The sequence below is a fragment of the Ciconia boyciana genome, chromosome 18, assembly GCF_034638445.1.
Source record: "Ciconia boyciana chromosome 18, ASM3463844v1, whole genome shotgun sequence".
Lineage (NCBI taxonomy): Eukaryota > Metazoa > Chordata > Aves > Ciconiiformes > Ciconiidae > Ciconia > Ciconia boyciana.
This window is the reverse complement of record NC_132951.1, coordinates 9,376,814-9,401,642: the sequence shown is the minus strand read 5'-3', so window position 1 is coordinate 9,401,642 and position 24,829 is coordinate 9,376,814. Positions and strand designations below refer to the sequence as shown.

Here is a 24,829-nt window from a genome sequence, read left to right as displayed (position 1 = left end):
AGCCTAACCCACATCTGACAGTAAAAGAAACCAGATTCTCCATGTCTTTTTAGCCCCTGGCTTCCTTCTTGGGCTTTCCCACATGCCTCCAGCTCCCACTGGGGCCGGTGGCCGAGCTGGGTGTTGGGGAGGGAGAGGACCCTATGCGAAGAGGCTGCACTTTCCCCTCCTCTCCGCACGTCCAGCTCCTGGGGTCAGCACCGGTTTCCAGATACGGCCCCTCATCTTAGCCACATCCCGGCATGGGGACAACCATCGGCGATGCCCTCTCCGGTCCCGAAACACTACGAACGCCCAAGCGGCGGTGTCAGGAAAAAACACCAAGGAGGCAGTGAAGATGGACTTAATATGAATCTTTAATGCACAGAACAAGCTGCCGGGAGCCTTGCGAATGAAGGCTGCACACGGAGCTGGTCCATCGAGTCGGAGTGGTACAAAAGCCCAGCTTGCCTGCAGCATCCCGGCACCTGCCTGGCATCCCCATCCAGGACCTTCGCTGGCAGCGCGGTGTTGCCGGCCACCCACGCCACCTCCTCCTGGCGTCCTTGGCCGCCACGGCACAGGGGCCCCTCGCCCCACAGCTCCTGCCCGGCGGCAGGACAGGCAGGGAGGGGGTCACCCTGTGCCCAGCAGCTCCCCTCTGCCTGGCCCTGGCCTCGAGCGGGTATCTCCTCCTCCCAGGGTTTTGGAGCATGTAGTCCAGGAAATTCAGTAAGAAAAGATTAAAAAGGAGAGGCTTTTATACTGAGTCAAATTAGGTAATTTCTTTTTTTTTTCCTCTTGAAAAATTAAAAAAAAAGGAAAAGAAATTAAAGTCCAACTTGCTGATTTCTTGTTTCTCTGCTGTCTGCATGAGAAAGTCCTGTTTGGCCTCGCTGTCCCCTTCCGCCCCCTCTGAACACCACCCGACCCCGAACCCCACCAGCCACTCAGCGCATCACGAGTCCTCGACTCCTCGGAGTCCCTTTGCCTCCCACAGCTCCAGGCCTGCACCTTCCCTCACCGCCCCTTGGACTCCCCATACGTGTTACGCAGCATGGAGACCATCTTCTCCTCGCACGTTACTTTGGTGTCCTTTAGGATGCTGTACCAGACCATGCCAGGCGGCCGGACTTCTTCGCTGCGGCAGAACAAGTAGGGCATGGTCTCAGTGCGGCTCTGGATGTAGGCACTGCGTAGCAGGGTCGAGCAGTGACTGCTGACCTTCTCCAGCCTCCTCAGGATCAGGTGTGCCTTCCTGGAGGGGACAAACAGAGATAGAGACAGAGCAGGGTGGGCAATGCAAAGAGGAGACCAGAAGCCAGGACTCCTGTGTTCCACCACCAGCTCTGTCTTGCAACAAGAACAGACAAGACCTGTTGCCTAAGACAGTGTCCTTCCTGTTTAAGGTGGAGAGAAGCTCTGTTTTGCCCCAAACTTCTGGGTATATCTACTATTTCACAGCACCAGGTCAACGGGACTGGGCGGACCTCAGGTCTGACCCACTAGAGCAGCTTGGGTGCCCTGGGGACACTGTCTGCCCCTGGCTAGATGGTCACCACCACCACCATGTGCTCCTGGCAGGCTCCAGCGCATGTGCAGGCCCCCGTGCACCCTGGTGAGACCCCCAGCACCTTACTGCTCCTGACTGCTGAGCCCAGCCCTCCCTTTCCTGTTTTCCCAAGTCTCCAGGCGGCAAATGGCCCCAAAGGACTGACACTAGAAAAGCGAGGAATAAAAGCACAACACATTAAGACAAAACAAAATAAACCCGTAAGAAACCAAGAATCCCCTCGTGGGAGTCTGTAAAGTGCTAAATCAAACAAAGGGAGGGGAAGAGGGTTTACTTCAGTGGTCTGAAAGTCTCAAGATCACAGATTATTTCCTCTCCCTCTGGTGCCACAGGAAAGCTCTGGATTCAGGGGTAGGGGATTTCACAGTTCCTACAGGAATGTAAATTCCCGATAATGATATGTCGGGGGCAGCACTGTCAGTCAGCGAGGCATAAACATGGGGATTATTTGATTATGAAAGCTGAGTGGTGTTTCAGCCTGGGCTGTAAGCTCCCAGCCGGGGGGGGAGTGCTGGGAGCCCGATGCGGCCACATACCCGCAGGCACCGGGGGACGGGACGCCGGGGAAGGGCTGGCCAGAGTCACCCCAGTGCCAGAGCAGAGGGCAGAGACAGCGGTAGGAGGCAAGAGGGCATCCCGGCATCTCCAGCCGGATACAGACCTCTCCCTCTGGAGCAGGAAAATTGGATGAAAGGCTGTAAGAAACCACTGCTCCTCCAGGGCTGCACACGGAAAACTTCCCCGCTCCTCCCTGGGCGTGACAGGCTCAGGGTTGGCTTTTCAGGAGAAGGAAGAGCAAAGGGAGCTGGCCCTTCTTGGGAGCTGGCCCTTCTTGGACAACACTACATGGTATCCATGTATCGATTTAATCTATAAAGACAAGCCTGACTAGGCAATTTGAGCCTCGTTAGTTATACATACACATATATAATAATGATGTCATGGGCTGAGCTGTGCCCAGCTCTGACAGAATACTCTGACAGAATACTCCTACTCATGCTACTCTCCATAGCAGCCACCTGACCTTCTACAGCTTCTGGTGCTCCCACGGCACATCAAGACCTGACACACGGCCAAGAACAGGTCCTTCGCTGCTGGATGCCTGCCGCTAAGAAGTTACGAAATTCTACGATGGCATTAGATGCTGTCAGTAAAGACTGACTGATTAAAGCTAAACTCAGCAGCAAATCAAAGCCTGTAGTGACTGTCACTACAGTTAACAAACTTCAGCAAAATGCAGTCACTGGTGCTGGAAGGGACCAAAAGGCATCATCTCTGCCATTTCGTTGCTGGGATCAACCTGCCCTGAGGCGCATTTATCTAACCCGTTCTTAGAGCCAAGAGTTGGCAACCCTTCCAGTGCTCACCCATCCTAACGCTGAGAAATTGTTTCTTAACATCTGTGCTGATTCTCCCTTTTTTTTCAGGGAAGGCTGAGCAAGCACAGGGCCCATGGATCATAGGATGGACTTTTATGTGAGCTGACAGCACTCGGGAGGAGAGCATTTAGCCAGAATACCCTCCTCCTCAAAAAGGATAACTATCACCTCTCTAAGGTGATAGCTCCACGGTCACCCTTATTTACCATAATAATCTCTACTGCCAAAAGGGGGTATCGCCCCTTCCCCAGCTTGTCCTTGCCCATTTGCTTGTGCTGGCGCAGGTGTCCAAGGGGCCAACATGGAGAGGTTGTCCATCTAAAGGCAAATGAAGCAATCCATGGAAATTTCCCTTAGATTGGTTCCCACTCCAGCTCGCCACAAGGCCTTTCCCAGCCATAGAAAGAGGGAAGTGACAATGAGTGGCCATGAGCAGCCCTCGAGGCAAACCCCAGCGGTGGGTAACCACAACTTGGCCTTAACCTAGACAAGGGGTGGACTCTGCAGCATGCACCTACACATGTCTGCTGGCCAAGTCTTATCTTCCTCTCCTCCCTTCTCACCACTTCACCTTTCTCCTCCCCTCCATAGCTTTCTTCACCCACCTCTCACTTCTCCCCTGCACAACCTGCTCACTCCTTTGCCTCCATTTCCCTTGGCCTTCTCTACCTTCCCATTTTCATCACTTTTTCCACCATACTTCCATGATCTTCTGGATTTTGCTAAAAATCACCATGTTGTCCTTGCTTCCTGATACCTACTCAGGTCTCTTATTCAGGCAAACATTCCTATGTGTGAGGAGCAGCTCGAGGTGGCAAGAAGTCCAGGAGTCAACCCATCCAGATTTGCTGATGTCTTATGTGGTGTGCTCCTCACGGAGGTGGTCTCCACACACCTGCTGCATCTACAGTTGTGCTTGGTGCAGTCAGCCCCAGGAAAGTATCAATGTTTAAGGGTGGGATGCAGCACACGATGGTTTGGCCCTATAAGGATGCTGAAAACACACTGCACCATGGTCAAGGAGGAGACAGGGTGATGGGGAGGGAGGGAATCAGGCCCCTCATTTTTGGTGTCCGGTGCCAAAGCCCCAGTTTTGATGGGTTTCACTGCTTTGAGTCATTTATTTTAGTGGGGTAATGAAGTCATGTGTAAATGTTAGATTTAGCTTTTGGCTGTCAGCTATTCCCTCTTAAAAAAAATAAGGAGAAAGAGAGACAGAGCGGGTGAGGGGAGGGGTGAGAAAGAGAGAGAGGCTTTCTGGTGAAGGTTGGGTAATAAATTACAGGAGCAGTTCTTGGGCTGCCAATTTAACACCATAAATCAAGCCCTGGGTATTACCCAAGTGCTCCCTGCGGAGGGCTGTCGGGTCAGAACGACCACCTTTTCAAATACTGGAAATGAAATCTTCCTAAATGCTGACCAACCTCATCCCTGCCAGAAACGGTAATTTATTGCCTTATTAAGGGGCAGGAATCGGGAGAGGACGGCAGGGGAGTGAGCGAGGGGCTGCCTGTGGCCAGACCCCGAGCTCTCAGCCCCCAAAGGGATGAAGCAACCCCCTTCCCCCTCACCAGAGCCCAGACGGGGGGTGCCCGAACGTTGGTGTGAGCCAGCGCTGCCCTCCCACCTGGCACGTGCCCACCGCAGGGGCAGTTGTTTTAAGTTGGCGCCAGCCAGGGACTGATTCTGGTCTCCACTTATGTGACAGATTTTGGAGGTCACAGCCTCAGTCATAAATGAGGAAGAGGGGGATTTAAAAATAGTGACGGCTCTATGCGGCTGCTTCCCTCTGTGGTACCTCCTGGCATGGTGGGGGAGAGGAAAGGGGAGGGGGATGGGTATCTGCTGCTAGGACACTTTCCAAGGGCTCGTGCATGAACCAGTGGCCCCAGTGCAAGGGAGTGCGGTGCAGTGATTGCACAGGGGACAGGGCACCGAGGTCCCTGGTTGCCAGATCCAAGGACATCCCCAAGAGCGGGAGACACGTTACCTCCTGCTCTGCCCAGCCCTGAGCGTGTTTCTGCAGGGTCGTTTGTCCCCCAGCTGCACAGGGAACAGCGATCACTGACCTTGATGGCTGGTGCGGGATGAAAACATATCCAGAGCCAGCAAAACACTGCCCTATCTCACCTAGGAGGAAGGTGCTAAAGGAGAATGAACCAGCATGAAGAAGCAAAGAAGAAATGATACCTGGGCTGGAGGGAAGGATGAGCTTCCCAGGACTGCTGCAGGGAGAGGGTGGCTGCTTGGCTGCCGTGTTCCCATATGGGGCGATTTTGTCATAAATTCAGATTTTTCCACTCTACTGAGAACTGACCTGGGTCTGTCAGACCCTTGTCTGAGAGGACAATGAGTCCGGGACTCGATGGCCTCTTATCACAGCCTCCCATCAGTACATTGCATTCCCCCTCAGTACCAGAAGGCAGCTGCTCTGGAGATGCACTTCATCTCCTGCGGCTGTCCCGGCTGCCTGCCTGGGCGACTTGCTCGAGCAAAGGAAAGACTGCGAGCCCTGGGCTAATGCCACATCCTGACCCCGTTGTTGCTGGTAGCCACAAGTAGGAGCACAGAAGGAAGATTCTAACTTCATTATTCGTCCCGCCTCCTCCTAAAAGCCAGGCCCTGTTTGCAGTGGTCAAAAGAATTGTCCTGAAAATACAGTAAGAAAAAATAATAGAGAAATCGCCCTGTCACTGTGTCAGGAAGCACTCTGGCTGCACAGATCCAAAGGTCTGAATGCACAGTAGCATTAAACCTTCACCACTTTAGACAGATTCTTCTGTTTTGTTGGAACAAATTAACTCTGTGAGATTCGCTTGGTGTCTGTAAGAGGAATGGGGGGAGCAGGAAAAGGGATGTTGCTAAAGGAGACTAGCAGGATGAGGCAAGCCAGGTGCCAAGATGCTGCTGACCACAGAAAGTCCTGGTTTAGGGCCACCTATGAGCTAAGTTTTTAACGTCTCCTTAATGTAAACCGTCTGGTTGGGACATCTGGCTGTCAGTGTGTCTTCTCACAAGCAGCTGTTTGCAGTAACCTGTGGCTTTCATGGAAACTGGGCTCACGAGGACTCCAGTGTGATGTATTTATTACACGGAGGCAATCAACTTCCCTCTTGTCGCTCAGTTTTATGAGAGAACATTTACTGTGAAGCTGAGGCTCATCTGATAAACATTTCAAGGTACGAAAATGAATGTCCCCCTGGGAAGGAGAACAGTCTGTCAATTAAAATCATGTTACGAGATGGCCTCCCTTGGCAAAGCCTCACTCGCCTCCTGCTACGTCAGTGCCTCTGTTTCTGTCCAAGCTCACTGAGAAGCAAGGCTGGAAGGCAGAGCTTCGCTCTTGTCAAGAGCCTGGCACTGGCTGCCATGGCATTTATAGATGCTTCTCCTTGGCTGTAAGTCACATATTTCTCAAGTACAGAACAGGGGCATACGAGCACTGCTAGGAGCTCATCTGGCTTGGCGAGGAAGACAGACAGCAGCTGAATTGACCACTGGCTCCAGATGTAGCTTGGTACAGAGTTGGGCAATACAGGCAATTTAAATGTCACCTTGCAAATCTCATGCCTTGATGTAAGTATCAGGCTAGATAGCATCCTTCAGTAAGTGTGTTGGAGCTCAAGTAACAGAGGAAATAAGGATGTGTAAGATGAGGCTGATGGTTCCAAGGGATTTATAGAGAGAGGAGCCATTGAAAAGGACAAACAAGTCTGCAGTGTCATCAAAGAAGAAAGAAGGCAGTGGGAAGGATGAGAGTGGCTCCATGCCGGAGGCTAATGAACTACTGAAGAAACTACAACCAAGGTCATCTCTGGAGGAGGGCAAGCCCCAGGCCAGCTTGGATTTAAGTCCAAGCTGTTGTGAGGAGCTGTCATCCTGGTATTATGGACAGATCCTCAGCCATGTCCAACATGCAGATAGGAGCAGGGGGGGAGAGAAGGAAAATCTTTTCCAATTATTCATAGACTACAAGACCCTGTTCCTCCACCTTCCTCTGCTTCAGCTTCTCAGAGAACAACATGTTAGATGAGGATGCTGGATGAACCATGGCTCTAAAAGCTTCAAAGCAGGTCAAGGCTATTTGAATCCTATAAGAGATCTCAAGATGTCCAGAGGGATACAGCTACTTCTGAGCATTTCTTGCTGAGTGTTTCCCAAGGGGCTGGGTGGCAGTCTGGTCTTTGCCGGGACACTGCCAGGACCCTGCCAGCCCCCTGGATGCAGTGTTGTCCATGGACCCATTATTCCTGAGCTGTGATCTCTTAGAGTCTTACCACCCCTTTCACTGTACACTGGGGGGTTGCAGATGCAGTCCCTCTTTATACTCCCAGGAACAATTCTCTCCCAGCCCTCCTCAGAGCATCAAATGTACACTAAAGAGAAAAAGTTTCTAGCATAAAGCTGTATATAGGTAACAGATGAGGTGCTGTGTGCTCGCTGGTGTTCTTCACTGTGTCCCAGGCCTAATTTACACCTTTTGCCCCTCACCCCCCCAGCTCTCCCAACACACTCAGCTCATCTGCAGTATCACCTGCCTGGTTCAGGCTGGTTGCTAGATGTCCCACAAGCATTCATCCAAAGACCACCCAGCTGCTAGATGTCCCATAAACATTTATCTAAAGACTGACTGGGACCTGGCAGTCCTAGGGGATGGCAGGACAGCTTGGTGAACACCAGAAGGGAACTTCGTCAGCTACGAGGAGAAGGCAATGAGGTTCACTTCCACAGTGGCCAAGCAGAGGGGTGCTCCAGACGGTGGGGCAGGGGAAGGGACAGGTACCTGGGCCCCAGCTCGTCCTCACTGCGCCAGACGAAGTCTCCAAACTTCTCGTAGTGGGAGTTGTAGTGGTGCTGAACTCGGAAGAGCATGGAAGCGGAGACCTCCATCAGCGTGTTATAGGCTGTCTGCTGCTCCTTCCCACTGGTGTAGCCATTGTAGAGGTTGTAGATTTTGTCAGCTATCTCTGGAAAGGATCAGGGGGACAGGATTAATGAACAGCCAGAAGGTGCTAACACAGGAGGAGAAGGAGCGAAGCCCTTGGCAGGGCTGGCAGGAGGGGCAGGCATCTGGGATGGCTGCCAGTCCCTTGAGGCTGCCTGCAGCAGGGTTTAGTGACTTGGGGAGCATTTAGCAACTCCTCAGACTACTCCTGCAGCAAGTGCCCTGCGTGAGCGGAGCAGCCTCAAAGACTCCAGCAATACTCCATGAAGGAACAGGAATTCCTTCCTTTTCTTTAGTCTCCCATTTGCTCATTTTTCCTGGGAATGTTTAGCAATAACATGAAACAAGGCATTAATAAAAACTTTCTTTGGTGTGCTTTTCAAAATAGAAAGCAAGCAAGAAAGAAAACAGGTAACCCACCTTTCATTTAGAGGAATCTTTTTAAATTTGAAAGCAGCACAGAGCTCTGGGTGTGAGAACAAATGGGATTGGTTTCAAAACTGAAAAATGCAAATGTGCAGAAGTGGCTGGGCTTTTATCGGTGTTTCTGTTTCAGAACTGAACCAGCTGCCACCAGCATCCTTTTAAACACCCGGAGCTGACAGTGTCCCGCACTGCTTGCTGCACCGGCACAGCGAGGGCTGCCTCTCTTGCTTTTGCAAGAAGAGATCACTCTTTTCCAGGGGACGTGTGTCAAATGCACGTTATCGGCTCCCATGGCCATGCATGGAGAAGGATGCCGTGGCGCTACGTGGCACAGGACCATGGGAGCCACCAGCTACCCAGCCGAGGGGACTTCGCTACTGGACACTCTTGCAATTTGTCACTCCTCCCCAGATTAACATCCCTGTGCCTGAGGGTGAATTTACAGAAGCCTTCACACTGGGAGAGGAGGGATTGGAGGGGCTTGCAGGAGTACAATGAATACAGGAAAGGCAAAATTAGCAGGAAAAGTCTTCTGTTGCGGAAAACGAGGCACCTGAACACTGACCTTCTGCCTTGCTGTCATCTACCAGTGGGCAGGCTGTCCTCAGGGTGACCGTGCTCAGCTCTGAGTGTCTCCCTCGTGTATCCACTGCGTAGAGGGTAAACCTGGAAGGCAGGACGGAAAAGGAAAATAATGGCTTTATCCCTCAGTCCCACACCACTGGGTTGTTATGGGAACCGGCCTTCACAAGAGAAATGAAAAATGTGGTCCAGGCTCCTATCAGTCAGTTTTGGCACCTCAAGGAGATGTGAGACGATCTCGGGCTTAGACCAGGAGAGTACTCGGGGAAAGGAGCCAGGGCCAGAGGGACAGGCCACTGCGTCCCCACACAGCATCTGCGGAGCTGTCTTTCCTCTCCCCCCGCCGTCCCTGGGAGCCCTGCGGGGCTGCACCCTGCAGCTGCATGACTGCAAAAGGATGCAATCATCTCTGGGGTTGCTTTGCCATGTGCCGATGCAAATATTATAAAGCTGTGGTGTTTGCAAGCCGGGCTCCTCTCCGGCCTTCCTGAGAGTGGAGCAGTAATTCCTGCCGTAAGCGGGCTCTGTGCTGACAAGTGACAACCCGTACACATCCTGTGAATGGCCCTTGAGGTTGTTTTCTCCCTCATTTCCTCACCAGGGTGGGGTTGGTAACAGGGTGGGAATGAGAATTTCACACTTGAAGCTAATGGAGAGCATCTGACAGTAAAATATGGCTTTTGTGCTGGATGAAGCATCGAATAAACAGGCTGTGGCTGCATGGGACGTCCTGGGATGCTGAACTCAGAGTCCTGGTCAGAATATCAAAGCTCCAAAATGAGAATGCTTCTTCGCAGCAGGGGCGACAATCTTCTGTCCACTCTCCCAAAAGGCATGGGTTCATATTTATTCACCCCGAGCCAGGCACGGAAACTCGAGCTGGCTTTGACAAAGTGCAGGAGCTGGCTGGAACCCCTTGGAGATCTGAGAAGCCTGGTGGCGGGGTACCCAGCTCCCGAGAAATAACACAGCCCTGCTCCTTATCCTAAGGTAAAACCGAGCAGCTCTTGCAAGTGAGTGCAAAGAGTACCATAAAAGCAGCTGAAGCTTAAATGGGATTGAGACCCTGAGGTATGTTTACTTAAGCAATGGTCCTAACTCCTTAGCACCCTTAATGGGGACAGAAGCAATGCCTCCTTTTCCTCACCCCACACACAAGCACCGCCAGTCCCCCTCTCCTCCCTGCTGGCCCTGTGCACCCCACACGCGGCTGATAAGAGCTGACATTTGCACAGTAGCAATTCCCAGCACAGGACATATTCTCTCCGAGCAATTAGCATTAGTTCTTTAACAATACTTGCTGTCTGAAAGAATGCCAGCAGACTGCCAAGGAACCCACTTGTGTGTAGGGACAACTCCGATTTTCACAAAGCTGGGGCATGCAGGGGACGCACACGCTGAGCTCACCCAAGGAGATGCTATTTAATTCTTTGGCATGACATCATTTTCCTTAATTTACAGGGAACGTTGCTCAGAGTGGGAGCATCTCAGGAAGGACGTCCGCACTGTGCAACTTCACAAGTACCACACACAGGCTGTTCTCCCGCTATAATTAAGGGACAGCAACAGAGCAATAGGGTAATATCGAATTCAGGGCAGGAGTCTAACTTCAGGGCTTTGCATCCCATCCCAGAGGTGCCACTGTCCCTCCTCCTCCCTTCAATAACGAGGGGTTCAAAGTGAGTAAGGACTCTCCAGCTGTGAACAGGTAAGGTACACGTCTCTGCAGCTTGGCAGCATGAACCCCCCTCTTTCCAGGTCCAGAAGGTAACAGCAATAGGGGCAACCCAGTGTTGGGTGGGGGGACCTCAGCCCCAGCAAGACAAGGAACTCTGCAGCGGGAGAGCTGGACAGAGACCCCAGGAGTCCTGTTGCCCAGTCAGGTGCTCAGAAGTGGGCAACGCTCTTCTTGCTCATCAGCATAAGCACAACAAGCAGTAAGAGGGCTTAACAAGCAGGTTACTGCTGTGCGCTGATCTCCATCCCCATCCTGGGGTCACTTGCTTAGCCACAGCGGCTGTGTTGTTGTGTTTTCTTTCTTAAACGGGTGAGCACAGCTAATGTGTAACCTCTGCTCTGCCTGCAGCAGCTCAGTCAGTAAGGCTCCATTAGCTCTGAGGCAATCAGTGCCAGAGCACTTTGCTTGAAAAACGGCAGACTTTTATCAAAACACAATTGTAATATTAGGCAATTAGTGCCCACATCACCTATTCCATTGCCAGTGGGGTCAGGAGGAAGCATCTCTGCTTGGCAGGGTGTTAAAGCACATCCAGCCCTTTGGGCAATGTTAAAGACCTGCGTTAGCTCTTTGCACTTTTCCCCTCTGCCCAGCACACACAGAAACAGTCACTCAGCTGCCAAGAGCAAGAGCATCTGTACTGGTCAGGCCTAGGTTAAAAAATATATATCAAGAAACAAGCCCTTCATTTCATCATTTTTTCAGATGATATAAGAAAAAAACCCCAAAATGTAAATGGAAAAAAAGTCAGAATCAAAGTGATTTTGCTCTGGTCAAAAATTCTTTTTTGAGAAAAGAAATAATTGCTTTACCTCACCTGAAACCAGTCCTCCTTCAAGAACCTTAGAGAAAAGTTTTTCATTTCCATTCACTTGAATGAGGTGTTTTAGGATCAGCACCAATAAACTCAGCTCTGGTGGAAGCTGGCAGCCCCAGCGGTACGCAGCCCTCTGCACCTCTCTAGCTCCTTCCAGCGAGTGATCTCAGAAGGTTTTAGCATTAATTACGGTCCAAAAGATCACCCTGAAGCACAGCAGTATTAATAGTTCTGTTTTATCGATGGTAGAGACATATGGGGTGAAGCATCGTGCCCCGGAGAGGCTCAGTGACATGAACAGTTTGGAAACTCAGGAGATGATGGTTTCCAATCTTGTTCTCAAACCACTTGACCACCCAGCCTCTCTGCGGCAAAACACTTTTATGGCCAGTTAATGGCACTGCGCAGAGTGCTGGGGTTTATTTTTTTCTTTTATTCCCGGAAACAGACAATTAAGAGAAGAGAGTGCAAAGATCTGTGGCTCAGTGTAAACCCAGCATTAACAGGCGGATCTTGCTTGCTGCATCTAAGAGAAACCTCCAGCAGATGCAGGCAAGGAGCTGCTGGCAGGGATGGGACCAGCCTGGGACCCAACAAGGCACAAAGAGGGCAGCCAGTGGGAGGAGAGGGACCACCACCACACGGGAGGGATGGGGATGCCTGCATGGCAAATAACGGGAAAACCGAAGTGAGCACGACTGAGGGAGGGAGCTAGGCAGAGTACGTGGCGGGCTGGAGTCCAGCTCTGCAACGCTACGTGGAGATCCTCCTGCCATACTTACATCACGTAGATGTAATTGGCATTTTGGGCCAAGGACCAAAACAGGCAGCATCCCCACCAACGATGATTATGCCAACCCTGATAATTTGTAAAAAAAATGAGGCCAAAGAGTGGTTCTGAGTGTTTTGCCCAAGGCAGAGGATCTCTGGGGTCAAGTCAAAGCCAGAAACAAAAAGGTCCCAGACCCACACTCAGTGCATGAAACCATGTCAGACAACCTGGAATGCCATATGGTAGCTACGATCTGGCAGAGCCTCCTTCATAACCTGGAGGTGTTTTGTTTAGCAATAAACTTTCCCTACGATTTTTTCTCATGTTCTCCCTGTGCTTTCCAAAGGAGCTTGGGGCTACCTGCTACTATCTCACAGCTGATCCTCTTTTTCACCCGTGCATTCAGTAAGATCATACATGAACACTTGATTTTCTAGAAATAGTAAGATATATTTTGCCCAAAGAGGTTCCAAAGAGCATTTCACCACTGGAAGCACGTATGCTCTTGGCAGATATCAGCCCTTCCATGCCTGGAAACACTGCCACCTCTGCAGCAAAACACAGCATATGAAGTCTTATAAAGTAACGCCACTTAAATGTTTACTACTAAACTCAAACCTATTGGGATCCAAAGGAACTTTTAGAGAGAGATAGAAAGCAATTAACATGTGGCCTCATGAAATGTCAACAACACCTTCCTCGTAGATACCCCACCCAACGTTGGCTGAAGCCTGGATTTTATCACTAGGCTCAGGATGCTTCTTGGGGGAGGAAGAGAAAGCGGAGGGGGGTGTTAAAGCTTCAGTTCCTGGAATCCAATGATTGTGGAAGATTGTCAATTGCGTTTAAAAAAAAAAAACAACACAAAAATATGTTTCTATCCTTTCTCAATGCAGAGAAAAAAAGAACCCAAAATACAAAATTCTAAAGGCATGAAACTATAAGGCTGAGAATGAAACCCCAGAATATGTTATTTATTTACAGACAACAACATCGGCTGATGCTTTTTTAACTCCCTCTCATAATGCTCATGATGTTTGAGTGCTTTACTCATGATCCTTATTTGCGGGAAGGGAGATAAGGACTTCTGCGTCTGACCTTCCTTAGCTCGGCGGCCGATTTCTTTATATCCTACAGAGATACCATAGGCATTTCTGTTCTGTCTTGTGCACTGCTCTTCCTGAAGCCTTTGGGCTTGCACAGCTGCTCAATGAGATGCCGTACCACAAATGGTCTGCCTGGGCTGCAGAGAAAAGGGTTCGATAAGGAGTCCAGTAAGCACTCCTGCAGCTGCCAAACACCCATGCTAAGTAACAGGGTGCCTATGAGTAGCTGGCTGCATCCAAAAGCAACGGCTGTGTGGCAAACCCGGGCTGTGCTAAGGAGACCTCTGCACCATGTAAACGGGGGACAGGGCAGAGACGCTGCTCCAGAGTCCAGGTTTTCCAACATTCTCATGCTTTCCAAAGTGGTGCAACCACAAGATGCTCTTGCCAGTAGGGCTTGGCTTGAGCTTGGCTGATAAGCCTGGGCTTGGCGCCTTGCTCCTGCGGCCACGAGACTGTTTTGCTGCTAGCTCCAGGAGCTCGGTGCAGGGCAGACCTGGCTGGTGTCACACACATGGTGCAATGGATTCTCTCTCCCCTGGCAGCGTGGGTACCACCACCCGTGATGCTGAGCATGAAAAAACAAATCCTGACCTGGCTGAGGTCATATCACCTCAGTGTTACGTGCACATCTTGTCTTCACCCTCTGGTTGGTCATGGCTTATCCATGCCTTCTGCACAGCCCAGGGTCTCTGGGCTCGCACGCAACCAGCGCGGCACCACTGAGGCTGGTCCAGCGTGCTGACACACACACACATCACACCCCTGCTTTGCCAGCCCTTCTTGCTTCCTGTTCCAGCTGAAAAACAATTTGGAAGCCTCTGTTTAAAAGCCCCCAATGGACCAGCTCTTGGCAATCTCTGCCTCCCCCCTCCCCGGTGATCTCAACACGAGGACTGGGCACGAGGGACCCGGGGCCAGCAAGAATTGGGCTGTGCCTGGACATGCAGAGCAGAGCAGCCAGGAACGGTGCCACAAACACACAAATGTGAACACACTCGCACACCCTTGGACTCGGGGGACCCAGGAGCAAACACTGTCCTCTCTGTCTTTTAGTAGCTTCAGCTCACAGACACCAAGGTGAGGGACTTGCTGGAGGCAGCCTGGAGGCGGGGAGGCTGAGATGGTGTGTGTATTTCTTTGTCCCAATACTCACAGCAGAGCATCAGTCTGGTGAGCAGCAACAGACTTTCATCTCAGCATCTCCTGGCTGCTAAATACACAAATAGCTTCCCTGAAAGACTATTCTTGCAAGGTAGGTGAGCCCAGGGGTGCTGCGGGGTGGAGCAGAACTGTGGGTGTTTTAACCCCAGCCACGTGCCACGGGGCGTGCGTAGTCCATGGGGCCACTGGGCACTTGCCCACCCCTGTCCCCCCACCATGGGCTCATACATCTCCTGCTGAGCCTCCCAGACGCTTTCATGGATGGCCACGGAGCAAGAGCAGGGCTCGCCTGCCAGCAGCAGTCTGGGCAAGAACGGAAAGGGGTGTGTGTGTTTAGTGCAAGCATTCCCAATTCAGAAACCATTACAATTTAAAAAGAAATCAAATCAAATAAAAAGAAGCCTGTCCACACAAGCCACAGGAATGCAGCTTAGCTTATGGGTAACTCTGTGATTTGAAATAATTAAGAAAGGTAAATGAGAACAACCCCCCCAGTCTCTGTGGCAAATACCAAGCAGACAACAAGCAGGGAGTGGGTTTTTGGAAGGAGTGGATTTCTTGGTCTATTTGTTGGGCCCTGACTTGGGGCTGATCGCTCATGCTGTGCCTGTGTCCATGGTGTCAGATGGGTCAGAGGTGGGCTGGTACCCCGGCACGGGACTGACCACGCTGCATCCCTACCGGAGGCTTGGGATCTGGGCAAAGCTTCACAGGGCAGTGGATGTCCTTGTGCTGTCTCCCCAGGGCTGGCACTGTCACAAAGTATTACAGCAATCAGATGCTCCTGTTAGGCCATTTGAAGCCTGGTAGGAACGCAGGGCAGGGCTAGGGACAAGGGGTTGTGCTGTGACTTCAGGCTGTGCCAGCGCAGAGAAGGCTGAGGAGTGGAAGAGGAGTTTCTGAGCTGCTCAGTGCCTGCTGCCCACTGGGGAGAGGCACCGAGGGAGGTGACACCAACCTGCCACCACTACCCAGCAAATTGCTGCTTATGTATCATACCTCTTCTGCAAAAGGACCAATGTCTTCTGTTTTGCATTGCCATCATTTTTGGCTCTGCCTTTCTGCAGAGCCTATACTGCAATAAGGAAACAGTGGATAGTGCAATCTTGAAAAAATAAAATCTTTTAGAAAGCTTTCCTCACAGTTCTACCATGGAAGAAAAGTACCTTTTATAACTAGGCTTCCTTTAACCATCTGTGACAACTGACCTTGCTCCCATCAGCGTGACAGAGGAACAGGTTAGCAGCAACGCTGGTGCCACACCACAGTATTGAAGCTTTGCCGTTACATGAATACATGAGGCTGTCAGTAAACTGTTCTCACAATTCACACCTTTTTTTCCAGGACAGCAAATGCTGTGAGACTAATCGTTATCCTTCAACAGACACCTCCCAACAATACCAGACCACAGTTGTCAGATGGAGGGAAATAAATGTACCTGCCACAACATGCCTCAGGTGTCTGATGCCTTTTGGAAGCATATAAAACAGTGCCCATCAAATACTCCTGGCAGGAGGAAGAGCACAGGCTGCTCTCCAGAGTAAGAGGCTGCTTGTTCAAGGAAAGCTCTGGAAAAGGGCAGAGGAGACCTGATTCCTGAGACAGTGAGGGCAGGCAGAGCAGCTATGGGGCTGGGGACAGGCTTGCACAGCCATGGGTCCATCTCTGCTCTGTGGCAACCCTGGGAAAGTCACCCAGGGTTATCTGCACTGCAAGGTTACTCTGAGTTGCATCTGATGCCATGTCCATGCTCAAAACCACTGACTTGAGAGCATGGTACTTCTCATGGGAGCTGCCAGGGAGGAGGGCAGAGCCACTTAATGCTGCTGCATTACAGGGGTGCAGTGTGGGACAGTGGCACTTTGGTGTCACAGCATCCCACCACCGTGCTCGTAGAGGTCTTCTGCAGCACCCACTGCACGTACTGCAAACCCCACAGGTGCCATGCACCCCTGCACGACAAGAGACACAGAAACTAAAGCTGTATCAGATGCCTTCTTACCCAACACCCAGATTTGTCTGAGGCAGTGGCTGCTGTCCCTTGGAAGCTGGGTGGCACTGGGATGACAAGAGGGAGGAGAGGCTTGTAGGAGACTGCTGAGCATGTCTACACACAAGGTTGATCCCCAGGTAGCATGAATGAGGTACCTCGGCTACAGTTGTATCAGTTTGAGAGCCGAGGAATGAGAAAATGCTGCTCCATGACTTTTGGCACTGAAATGCTGTCTCTGCACGGCACTGGGTCAGCATACCATGCTGCTCCAGGTCTCCTAGGCTTGCCCTCTGTCTCTGAGCTACGAGGCCATGGAGAGCCAAAACCTGCAGTGGGCAAGTTGTGAGTGCTGGTCCCCCTGACTCCCCTCTGCATGCGTGGCAGACACTGCACACCTGAGCCAAGCTATGATGCAGATTCACTCAGCTCTCACTCCTTATAGCACTTCATCAATCTCTTTGTTTCAGATCCCTGTCGAACAAGATCCAAAAAAAAGGAGGAAAGGGAAAGAAAGAAATTAATTAAAAATCCTGACCATTTCTTGCTACTGCCTGGATCCATGCCTCCCTGCTAGAGAAATCCCCGGTATGACATTCACCTTCCCAGCCTCAGCTGCAACATCTCAATTTCCCGAGATTTCCCTTCAAACCTTGTCAATAAACCCCACCAGAGCAGCGATTCCCAGTACTGCCATGGCTGTGAAAGAGGGCCTTGATACACAGGCCACCTTCTGTTCCCTAGAGCCCTGCTCCTGAATGATACCTGTGTTGGAGGGCCAAGATCCCACAAGAAGCCCCTTTGCCAGCCGGACACCTTGCAAGCGTCAGTGCCAAGATTGCCTTCGGCGAAAATGTGTTTCACTGGAAATGAGGGAAAAATGCCAGCCGGTTTCAGTAGGGCCATGCTTTCACCCAGAAGGTGCAGCATGGCCACTGCAGCCCTCCTGGCCAGTGTTCCCAGGGTGCCTTCACCATCCCAGGGCTGAGAGCACCAGCAGTGCCCCCTGACCCCCTTGCCCTTTTCTCTGTCTTACAGATTTCCTCCTTTGTCACCCCTGCTCCTTGCAAGCACTGGCAAGGAGCAGATAATTACTCCCTCATCCCTCACCCTCGATAAGGTTTCTATTTCCCCAATGGATGGCTCACGCTCAGAGCAGATCCTTTCAGGAGCAGCTTTACACCACTGATGAAGGAAGAGCAGAGCAAGCTTCTCTGGAGAGAGGGGCCGCTGCACTGCACAAAGCTTCTGAGGGAGATGAGATGTGGATGAGAGAACAGCTCCTTGGTGTGGCAGAAGGAGAAGCACACCCAAAAAAGTCACCCTGATATGAGATGACATTAACACAGCCTACATTGCAACCCTGGGACTTTAGCTCCTAGGCGTGCTCCAAGGGGAAAGAAGTCTTTTATTAGACTCTCTAGGGTGTCTCACCAGACTCTCTAGGGTGTCCCACAGGACTGGTCCCTGAACTCTGAGGACATGATGATGGCAGAAAAAGCAGGATCACTACAGAATTGCCAGTTTTGGGGACGATGGATAGAGGGTGTTTGAGGTCTGTATTTCTTGGCAGTTGCGTCCTTGCTTTCGTCCTGCTGGCTGTGAGGATGAAGATTCGCAGATGTGCTCATAAAGGCAATGCAGCAAGAACCGGCCCAGCTCTTCACAATCTCTACTGCCTGCCTCAGGGCTTGGGGCAAGGTGTTCCCCCTCTCTGCCTGGCAAGGCCAGAGAAGGTCCCAGGTCACCCAGGATGTGAATTCTAATGTCCTTTGGTGGAGTGAAGAACCAGAAGGAGGTGGAGCTGAGCCACTATGTGCTGGTGCTTTTGTCTCCAGTGAAGTAAAAGCAGCTACTATTGGTCTGTTGAGCGCCAGCGTCCCTGTTCTGCTGGGACTCACCAGGAGATCCCAAACGAAGCCCTTGGACAAAGGTCAAATGAGTTGCCTCCGACTCCCCGTGCTGCTGGAACAATTCCCCCCATGCCACGGCTCAGATGATTGACACCCGAGGCTGCAAACCGCAGGGGCTCGTCCCGCTCCAGCAGCAGAGCGTCAGCAAGAGCTGGTGATGGATTGAGCTGTCCTGGGTGCAGCACGGCCAAGGAGGGCTTTCCCCAGGCTCTGCATCCCACATGTCCCTCAGGTCCTGCCACAGCCTTCACACGGGCACTGCAACGTCCGTCAATCCCTCCAGCTCTCCACAACACCCCCCGCCAACATCCTCTCCGTTCCCAGGGCCAGGGTATCCCCAGGCAGCACCCGCATCCTCTCTCCCTCCCACTGCAATACCTTCTACTCTCCCCTTAGGTCTGGGACAACCCTGCCCCTCTTCCCTCAGCCATAGACACCCCAAATCCTCCAGCCCTGGCTTTGCGAAGGTTTAGGAGTAAGTCATTACTCTGAGGTTTTGCTTGTCTTCTTTGCACAGATCTATGGGTGGGTGGCTTTCAGCCTCACCTGAAAGCATTAGTCCTGCGTGCCGGGTGGGTCTCCCAAGAGAGACCATCACTTTAGTACCTTCCTTGGGCTACTCCTGGGATGGCTGCTGTCTTCCTCCATGAAGAGACAGCAGGGCTCAGGGAGGCGGCGGCTGCAGGACATGAGAAGGCTGCTCAGAAGGAGAGAGGGAATAAATCAGACTCTTCCTCCAGTTGTGTCAGGGAGAAAGGAAAGACAAGTGAGGCCCTGGACCCCTGCAGTGAGCTCCACAATGGAAATGTTCACAGCTAACCATACCAGCCGTTCAACCTACCAACGCTCTGCAAACGCTTGGCCATCGCTGGCCCTGGGGAGATGGGGGGAGAGGAAGGTTGTGACCCTTGGCAAATTGGGAAACGTTTGCCCCTCCCAGCCTCACAGTCACTCTAAACAAGAACCAGACACTCCACAGTTTGCTACCCCTGGAGATCCCCTTGGTGGGGCTTGTTCTCATCCTCCTGGGGGCTTGGCTTCCATCTGGGCTGCTGGTTGAAATCCAGCTCCGGCTGGTAGTGACTTCAAAAGACAGTGTCATCTGAGGAGTAGTGGGTGGTCCACGTCAAGCGAGTCGATGGCTGACTGTTCTTATATAAGCCACCACAATAGGGCCTCCGGCTCGACAGCCTCAGAAGAAAAGCGAAGGGCTGCATCAACTGCAGGGAGCGAAGCCTGTCCTCGGCCTCGAGGGTGGTCCCTTTGGTGCAGGGGGAGTCACCTCAGTAGGTCAGCATGGGGAGGTGGACATGCCCTTCTACAAGCAGAGGCTGGCTATCTATCTATCACCGTTGGGTTTGTCCCCAGCACCGTTGGCCAGCCCTAGCTTCACCCTCCATATGAAACAAAGCGAAACAAAGCATAACAACAATAACGGCACAGAATGGAACGGCTTGGAGGAGGGGGACGCCTCCGCTCACCGCACTCGCAGCATCCTAGGCAGGATCCAAATGTGCCAGCCTCCGAGCGAGAGGCATCCATACTCTGCGCTGCAGGAGAGGCAAGGGCAGCCAACGGGTCCCTGCAATGGCCCTGCAACATCAGCACGGGGATGGCGTGGGGGTAGGACGGTGGCAAGGCAGGGATGCTGCGTGCCAGTGAGCCCCAGCGGAAGGATGCCAGCCAAGTCTGCGGTCGCCGCTGCCCGCTGGCTGCTCCCCCCACGCTCCGAGGCCCCCAAATCGAGGCAGGATGGGGCGAGGGGCTGGCAGCGGGCGGGAGATTCTCACAGCTCCAGCAGGCAGACAGGGAGGGTGGAGGGTAGGACAAGGGGGGGGGCCGAAACAAATAATAAAAACAAAATCCCAGTAAGCACGTTAGAATTCGTTTGAAGTGCAGAGGGGCTTTCAGGCAGGGTTATGTACATCTCCCAGCCCGGAGTGATTTACACATTCCTTGCAAGCAAAGGAATCTTCCCTGATTTGAAGTAAAACAGATGTTTTAAGTTTTTCTTCGCCCCCCTCCCCGCCCCCTTTTAATAATTTCTTTATTGAAATGATGGCTATCCAGACAACCAGCCCAGAATGAGAGCCCTGCTACCACCAGCAGGCCTCCATTGGGACTGGAGACCCACTGCCCTGCATTTTGGGAGAGGACCTCGTCATTGTGGTGACTGTGCTTGTGAGTGTCCAGAGGTGCAGAGCCAGCCCTGCTCTCCCACAAATGCTGCTCCGGAGGCATCGCTCCCTGCAAGTTTCTTCCCTTGCTTTTCCCTCTGCGTGGGGATTGCAACTCCCAGCAGCTTTTCCTCCTCTGCAGCTAGAGCTAACACATGGATCCTCCATCCCTGCTCCACCAGCCCAGGTCCAGGAGACCTTCTAACCTCTACTAGCGGTCCAGGAGACTTGTGTTTGATGGTGGGACTTGCTCTTGCTCCTACACCTTAGCGTCACACCTCAGCCCAGTTGTGCTCTATCTTAGCAGTGTCGATTGAGAAGGGCAGTCTGGCCGATGCCCACAGGCTGGCAGCAGGGCAGCAGTTGCACTGCTCACACATCCCAAGTGAAACAACCCAGCACAGGGGACGATGTTGGGTAGGCAGGCTGGAGCTGGGACTATCTCTTGGTTTGAGCACTATGCGATCTCAGCCAAGTTATTTTGCCCCTATTTTTGTCCCATGTTTTTCACCCAGGAAAGTCATTTGGGGAAGGAACTTCCTTTTCCCAGAGGGATGCACAAGGCCGAGTGCAGCGGGGGCTTCTGAGTGCTGGTTGATGCTGCAAACTACCAGCATAGCCATGCCCTTGAGTTTACACTCAGAATAATAACTCATGGCCAGTAGCAAATCCATCCGGCTCCCCCCATCTTTCTTTTCTTTCTCTTTTTTTCTTTTAAACCCTGTTGTTATTTCTCAGTACTTCGTTGGTGGCAGGGTAGGAAGGTTTTTTGTAACACATTCATGTACCATTGGGACTCACTCCCATTCCCGTCTGGTACAAGAGATTGCACAAGAGAGAGAAACAAACGGGGATGAGGAAATGCGTGTTTATGAGAGGCAGCGCTGTCATCGTGAGCAAGGGACCCCCCGCAAGAGAGCCGGCCTGGGAGCCAGTGGAGAGTTTCCATTCTCTCCTAACACTCCATTCATGCCTCGTTTCATACCTCCCCGGAGGCTCCACGACTGGCCGCGGTCCCACAGCACGGCGCGGGACTCACACCCCCCATGCGCTGCCTTCTGCAATATTTGTTGTTGGCGGGAAAGAGAGAGATGTTGTTGTCTCATAAAGATAATGAATTGAGAAAGAGCAGCACCCTTTGCTGTTGCATGTGCTCCTTCCTTTTCTCCCACGGCAGAGGAGCGGGTCCTCCCTCCTGCATTGCCCAGTGCCCTCCCCACTGTGCACCTCGCCTCTGCCTGCTCCCCTTGTGCACCCCTGCTGCCCATCCTTGTGGGGCTCTTCATTAATGCCTGCTGCGGAGGCTTGTATGGGCCTTCCCCGCTCGGTGTGCTGTGGTCGCCACGATGAGCATCCTCCTGGGTTACATGGGAGCCCCCCGTATAGCCCAAACCACATTGCTGCCTGATTGGATAGAGTCACCAGTAAATAACCTCGACTACAGTGGTCTGGAAGAGCGAGGGATCCCATATCACCACTATTAATGACTTAGGATTGTACATCTTTTGCAGATGACACAGAGAGGGTCTCATCACTTGCTACTCCCTGCCCAGGCATCTTTCCCAGGACAGTCCCTGTCCCACCTCACTTCAGATGGCTCTAAGCTAAAGTCACCCAGGTGACAATTACTCCTACAAGCAAGGAATGGCGATGGCTGATCTCTGCACTCCCTCGTGCATTGCAGAGCTCCCAGCGATGGGGATGGGGTCCCCCCGTAAACAGGTGTGGTATTAATAAAACCAAAAGCAATCACCCATGCACACATACTACAACCCACTTGGGTCCCTCTCCTTTCTGCTCCTGCAAGCCCCCTGCCTCCTCCCTGCTTTCTCCACACACCTCAATTTCATTATCTCTCATCTTGAGCTGCCTATTACACGCTTTTTGCCAACATAAATATTTAATCCCGGCGCATTGCACAGAAAGGCCCATGTGGAGTTAATATTTCAACTCATGTTTCCACTTGGAAAACAATTCAGCGTGTGGCAGTGCAGCAGGTACAAGCCAGGGACAGAGCCGAAAGCTGGAGGTGGCCTGCAAGAGCTTGGGACCCGTGTGGGGTGATGTAGGTGGGCTTCGCGTATGGGGTGGGCTTCACACCATGGGCTGGGCTGCACTGGGGAAGCTCTGCCAGAGCAGTGATTAGGCCGGTTTGGATAGGCAACAGAAGAGCCACAGGGATGTCACTGCAAGCTGCTGCCTGGGGAGTGTGGTGTGGGGTACACTGCCAAGGGGAACACAAGGTGCAGCACTTTGCTGGGCTGCAGCAGTATTTACCATATTCCATTCTCTGCAGTGCCCTTGGTGGAAAGCCCTCCGTAAAGGGTTTGCTTCACCTGCCAGAGCATGGGGCTAACCAGCCACACAATCACACGCTACTCCACACATGCACCTCCACAGGTATCCTCATCAAACATCTCAAAATACACTTGCATACCCAGAGGTTTTGTAGAGCAGGATCTGGCCATGATTTCACCTTGGACGGGCTACAGGATAAGGGTTATGGGATGGTGGGTTTATGGGGCTATTGGGTAGCACTAAGGTACATGTTCCTGCTGCTGACATAGGAAAGACCCCCAGCAAAGTGAGGTGTCCCAGCCCCCCAGATCCAAATCCATAAACAGTGTGGAGAGATATGCACAGCAGTCATCATCCATACATTTCCATGCACTCAGGTCCAGCACTGACAAAGGGAAGCACCCACAGGGATGCAGCACTGCAAAATGTACACAAACCCTAACAAAGTCCCCAGACCCAGAGGGGAGAAGAACAAGAGGCAGAGAGGACAGAGAAGGTGACACTGGTAGTGCTGATGCTTCCCAGAGGCAGCCTGTTATTCGGGTAAATACATCACAGCCCGGGCAGCTTCAGGTCCCTGCCAGTCCCCTACATACTGCCTTGATGGGGATGAGGCCAGTTGGACAGGCAGGACAGAGGGTTGGGATGAGACAGAGTCCTTGTTTCTGTCTTGGTCTACTTTATGGGTATAAAGTAGGGAGAGCTGCATTGATGCAACTCTTGGGCATTATCCCAGACTTGCTCTGGGACAACCAAGCTCACAATTAAGCAGGAAAATGCTGTTATTAAGACAGCAGCTTCCACTGGATAACAGGCTGCCCAAGCCAGGGACATGCATCAGTCCTTGCCCATGTGGGATGGATGCTCCTGCAAGAAGGATGGTGCAGTGTAGGGCTAAAAGGACAACTTATGGCAGCCGTAACAGCTTGAAGTCCTTTCCCTTACATCTGTGGTGGCATGTCAAAGGGCACTGAAGAAGCATTTTGGTTCAGGGTGCTTGTTCTGAGAGGTTCCCTCAGCAGCCTGGGGTGTCCTGGAGAGCAAGAGGCATACCTGAGCATCCCCCACCCCATGCAAGAAACTGGCATTGGCGTGTGTAGAGCCTCCGGTGTGCAGGATACGTACTCACCTCACAGCCTGTCACTGAAAGGCTGGAAGACTGTGATGTTGCAATGACACAAACCAGACAGAAAGAAAATATGAACGTATCCCAGCCTGGTGGCAGGCCCTTCTGATTGGGGTTGTGCAATGAGATTAAGAGCTGAGGCTATTTCCATAATTGCAGGGCAGTGGGAGATGCTCAGAAGGAAAGAGAAAACGATGCCAGGGGCTGGCACGCTCCAGACATAGCTCAGGTTGCTGCTGGCATGCGCTGCCCTGCGGCTTCCCCAGCAGAAACCAACAGGAGAAAAGATGGAAGAAAAGCAACAGGCCCTGATTCAGGGGTATGACAGCCCAGAGCTGAGTCAAGGTCAGCACCCAAGACCACCTCACTGAGCTGGCCAGCTGCCCAGCCAGTGTTCCCAGGTGTTGGGGCAAACATCTACCAGTGACCCAGCACCGAGCTCCCTGAATCGGGGCTCCCTTTGCACCCCTTCCTGCCAGGGCAGCGGGTCTCCACACCCAGCTCATCTAGTGAAGACAAGACCCGGCCGCACAAGCCCCTCCATTCACCATCCCCTGAACAAAAAGCAACCCTCACCTCATACTACTCTTTTTAGAAACATGTAAATTATGACATAAGCTCTGGCTCGGAGGGTTTTCAGTGAAAGGCACGGTATTTTCTTTCCCCTTTTCATAACAGAAACCATATTGTTGTATAATCAAATTTATCTCCTTCCTGATGAGGGAAGTGAGTGTGTGTGTGAGGTGACCAGGAGCAATGAGGGCATGCGTGCTGGGAGCAATCACTCTGAAGGTGCTCAAGGCAAATATCCTTGGCAGTACGAGGCGGCATCAGACTGGGGAGA

General features: G+C 52.1%; 1 protein-coding gene across 5 annotated transcripts in view; it reads right to left on the bottom strand.

Moving 5' to 3' along the window:
• Nucleotides 1-345: 345 nt before the first annotated feature.
• Nucleotides 346-24,829, bottom strand: part of ASTN2 (astrotactin 2) — a 365,413-nt gene continuing 340,929 nt past the window's right edge. For all 5 annotated transcript variants that reach the window (XM_072883508.1, XM_072883509.1, XM_072883511.1 and 2 more), the window contains 3 exons: nucleotides 8,868-8,968; nucleotides 7,715-7,898; nucleotides 346-1,237 (listed from right to left, as the gene is read on the bottom strand). In XM_072883508.1, the coding sequence (XP_072739609.1) occupies nucleotides 1,000-1,237; nucleotides 7,715-7,898; nucleotides 8,868-8,968 (523 nt within the window). In that variant the 3' untranslated portion in view covers nucleotides 346-999. The remainder of the gene's footprint in view (nucleotides 1,238-7,714; nucleotides 7,899-8,867; nucleotides 8,969-24,829) is intronic.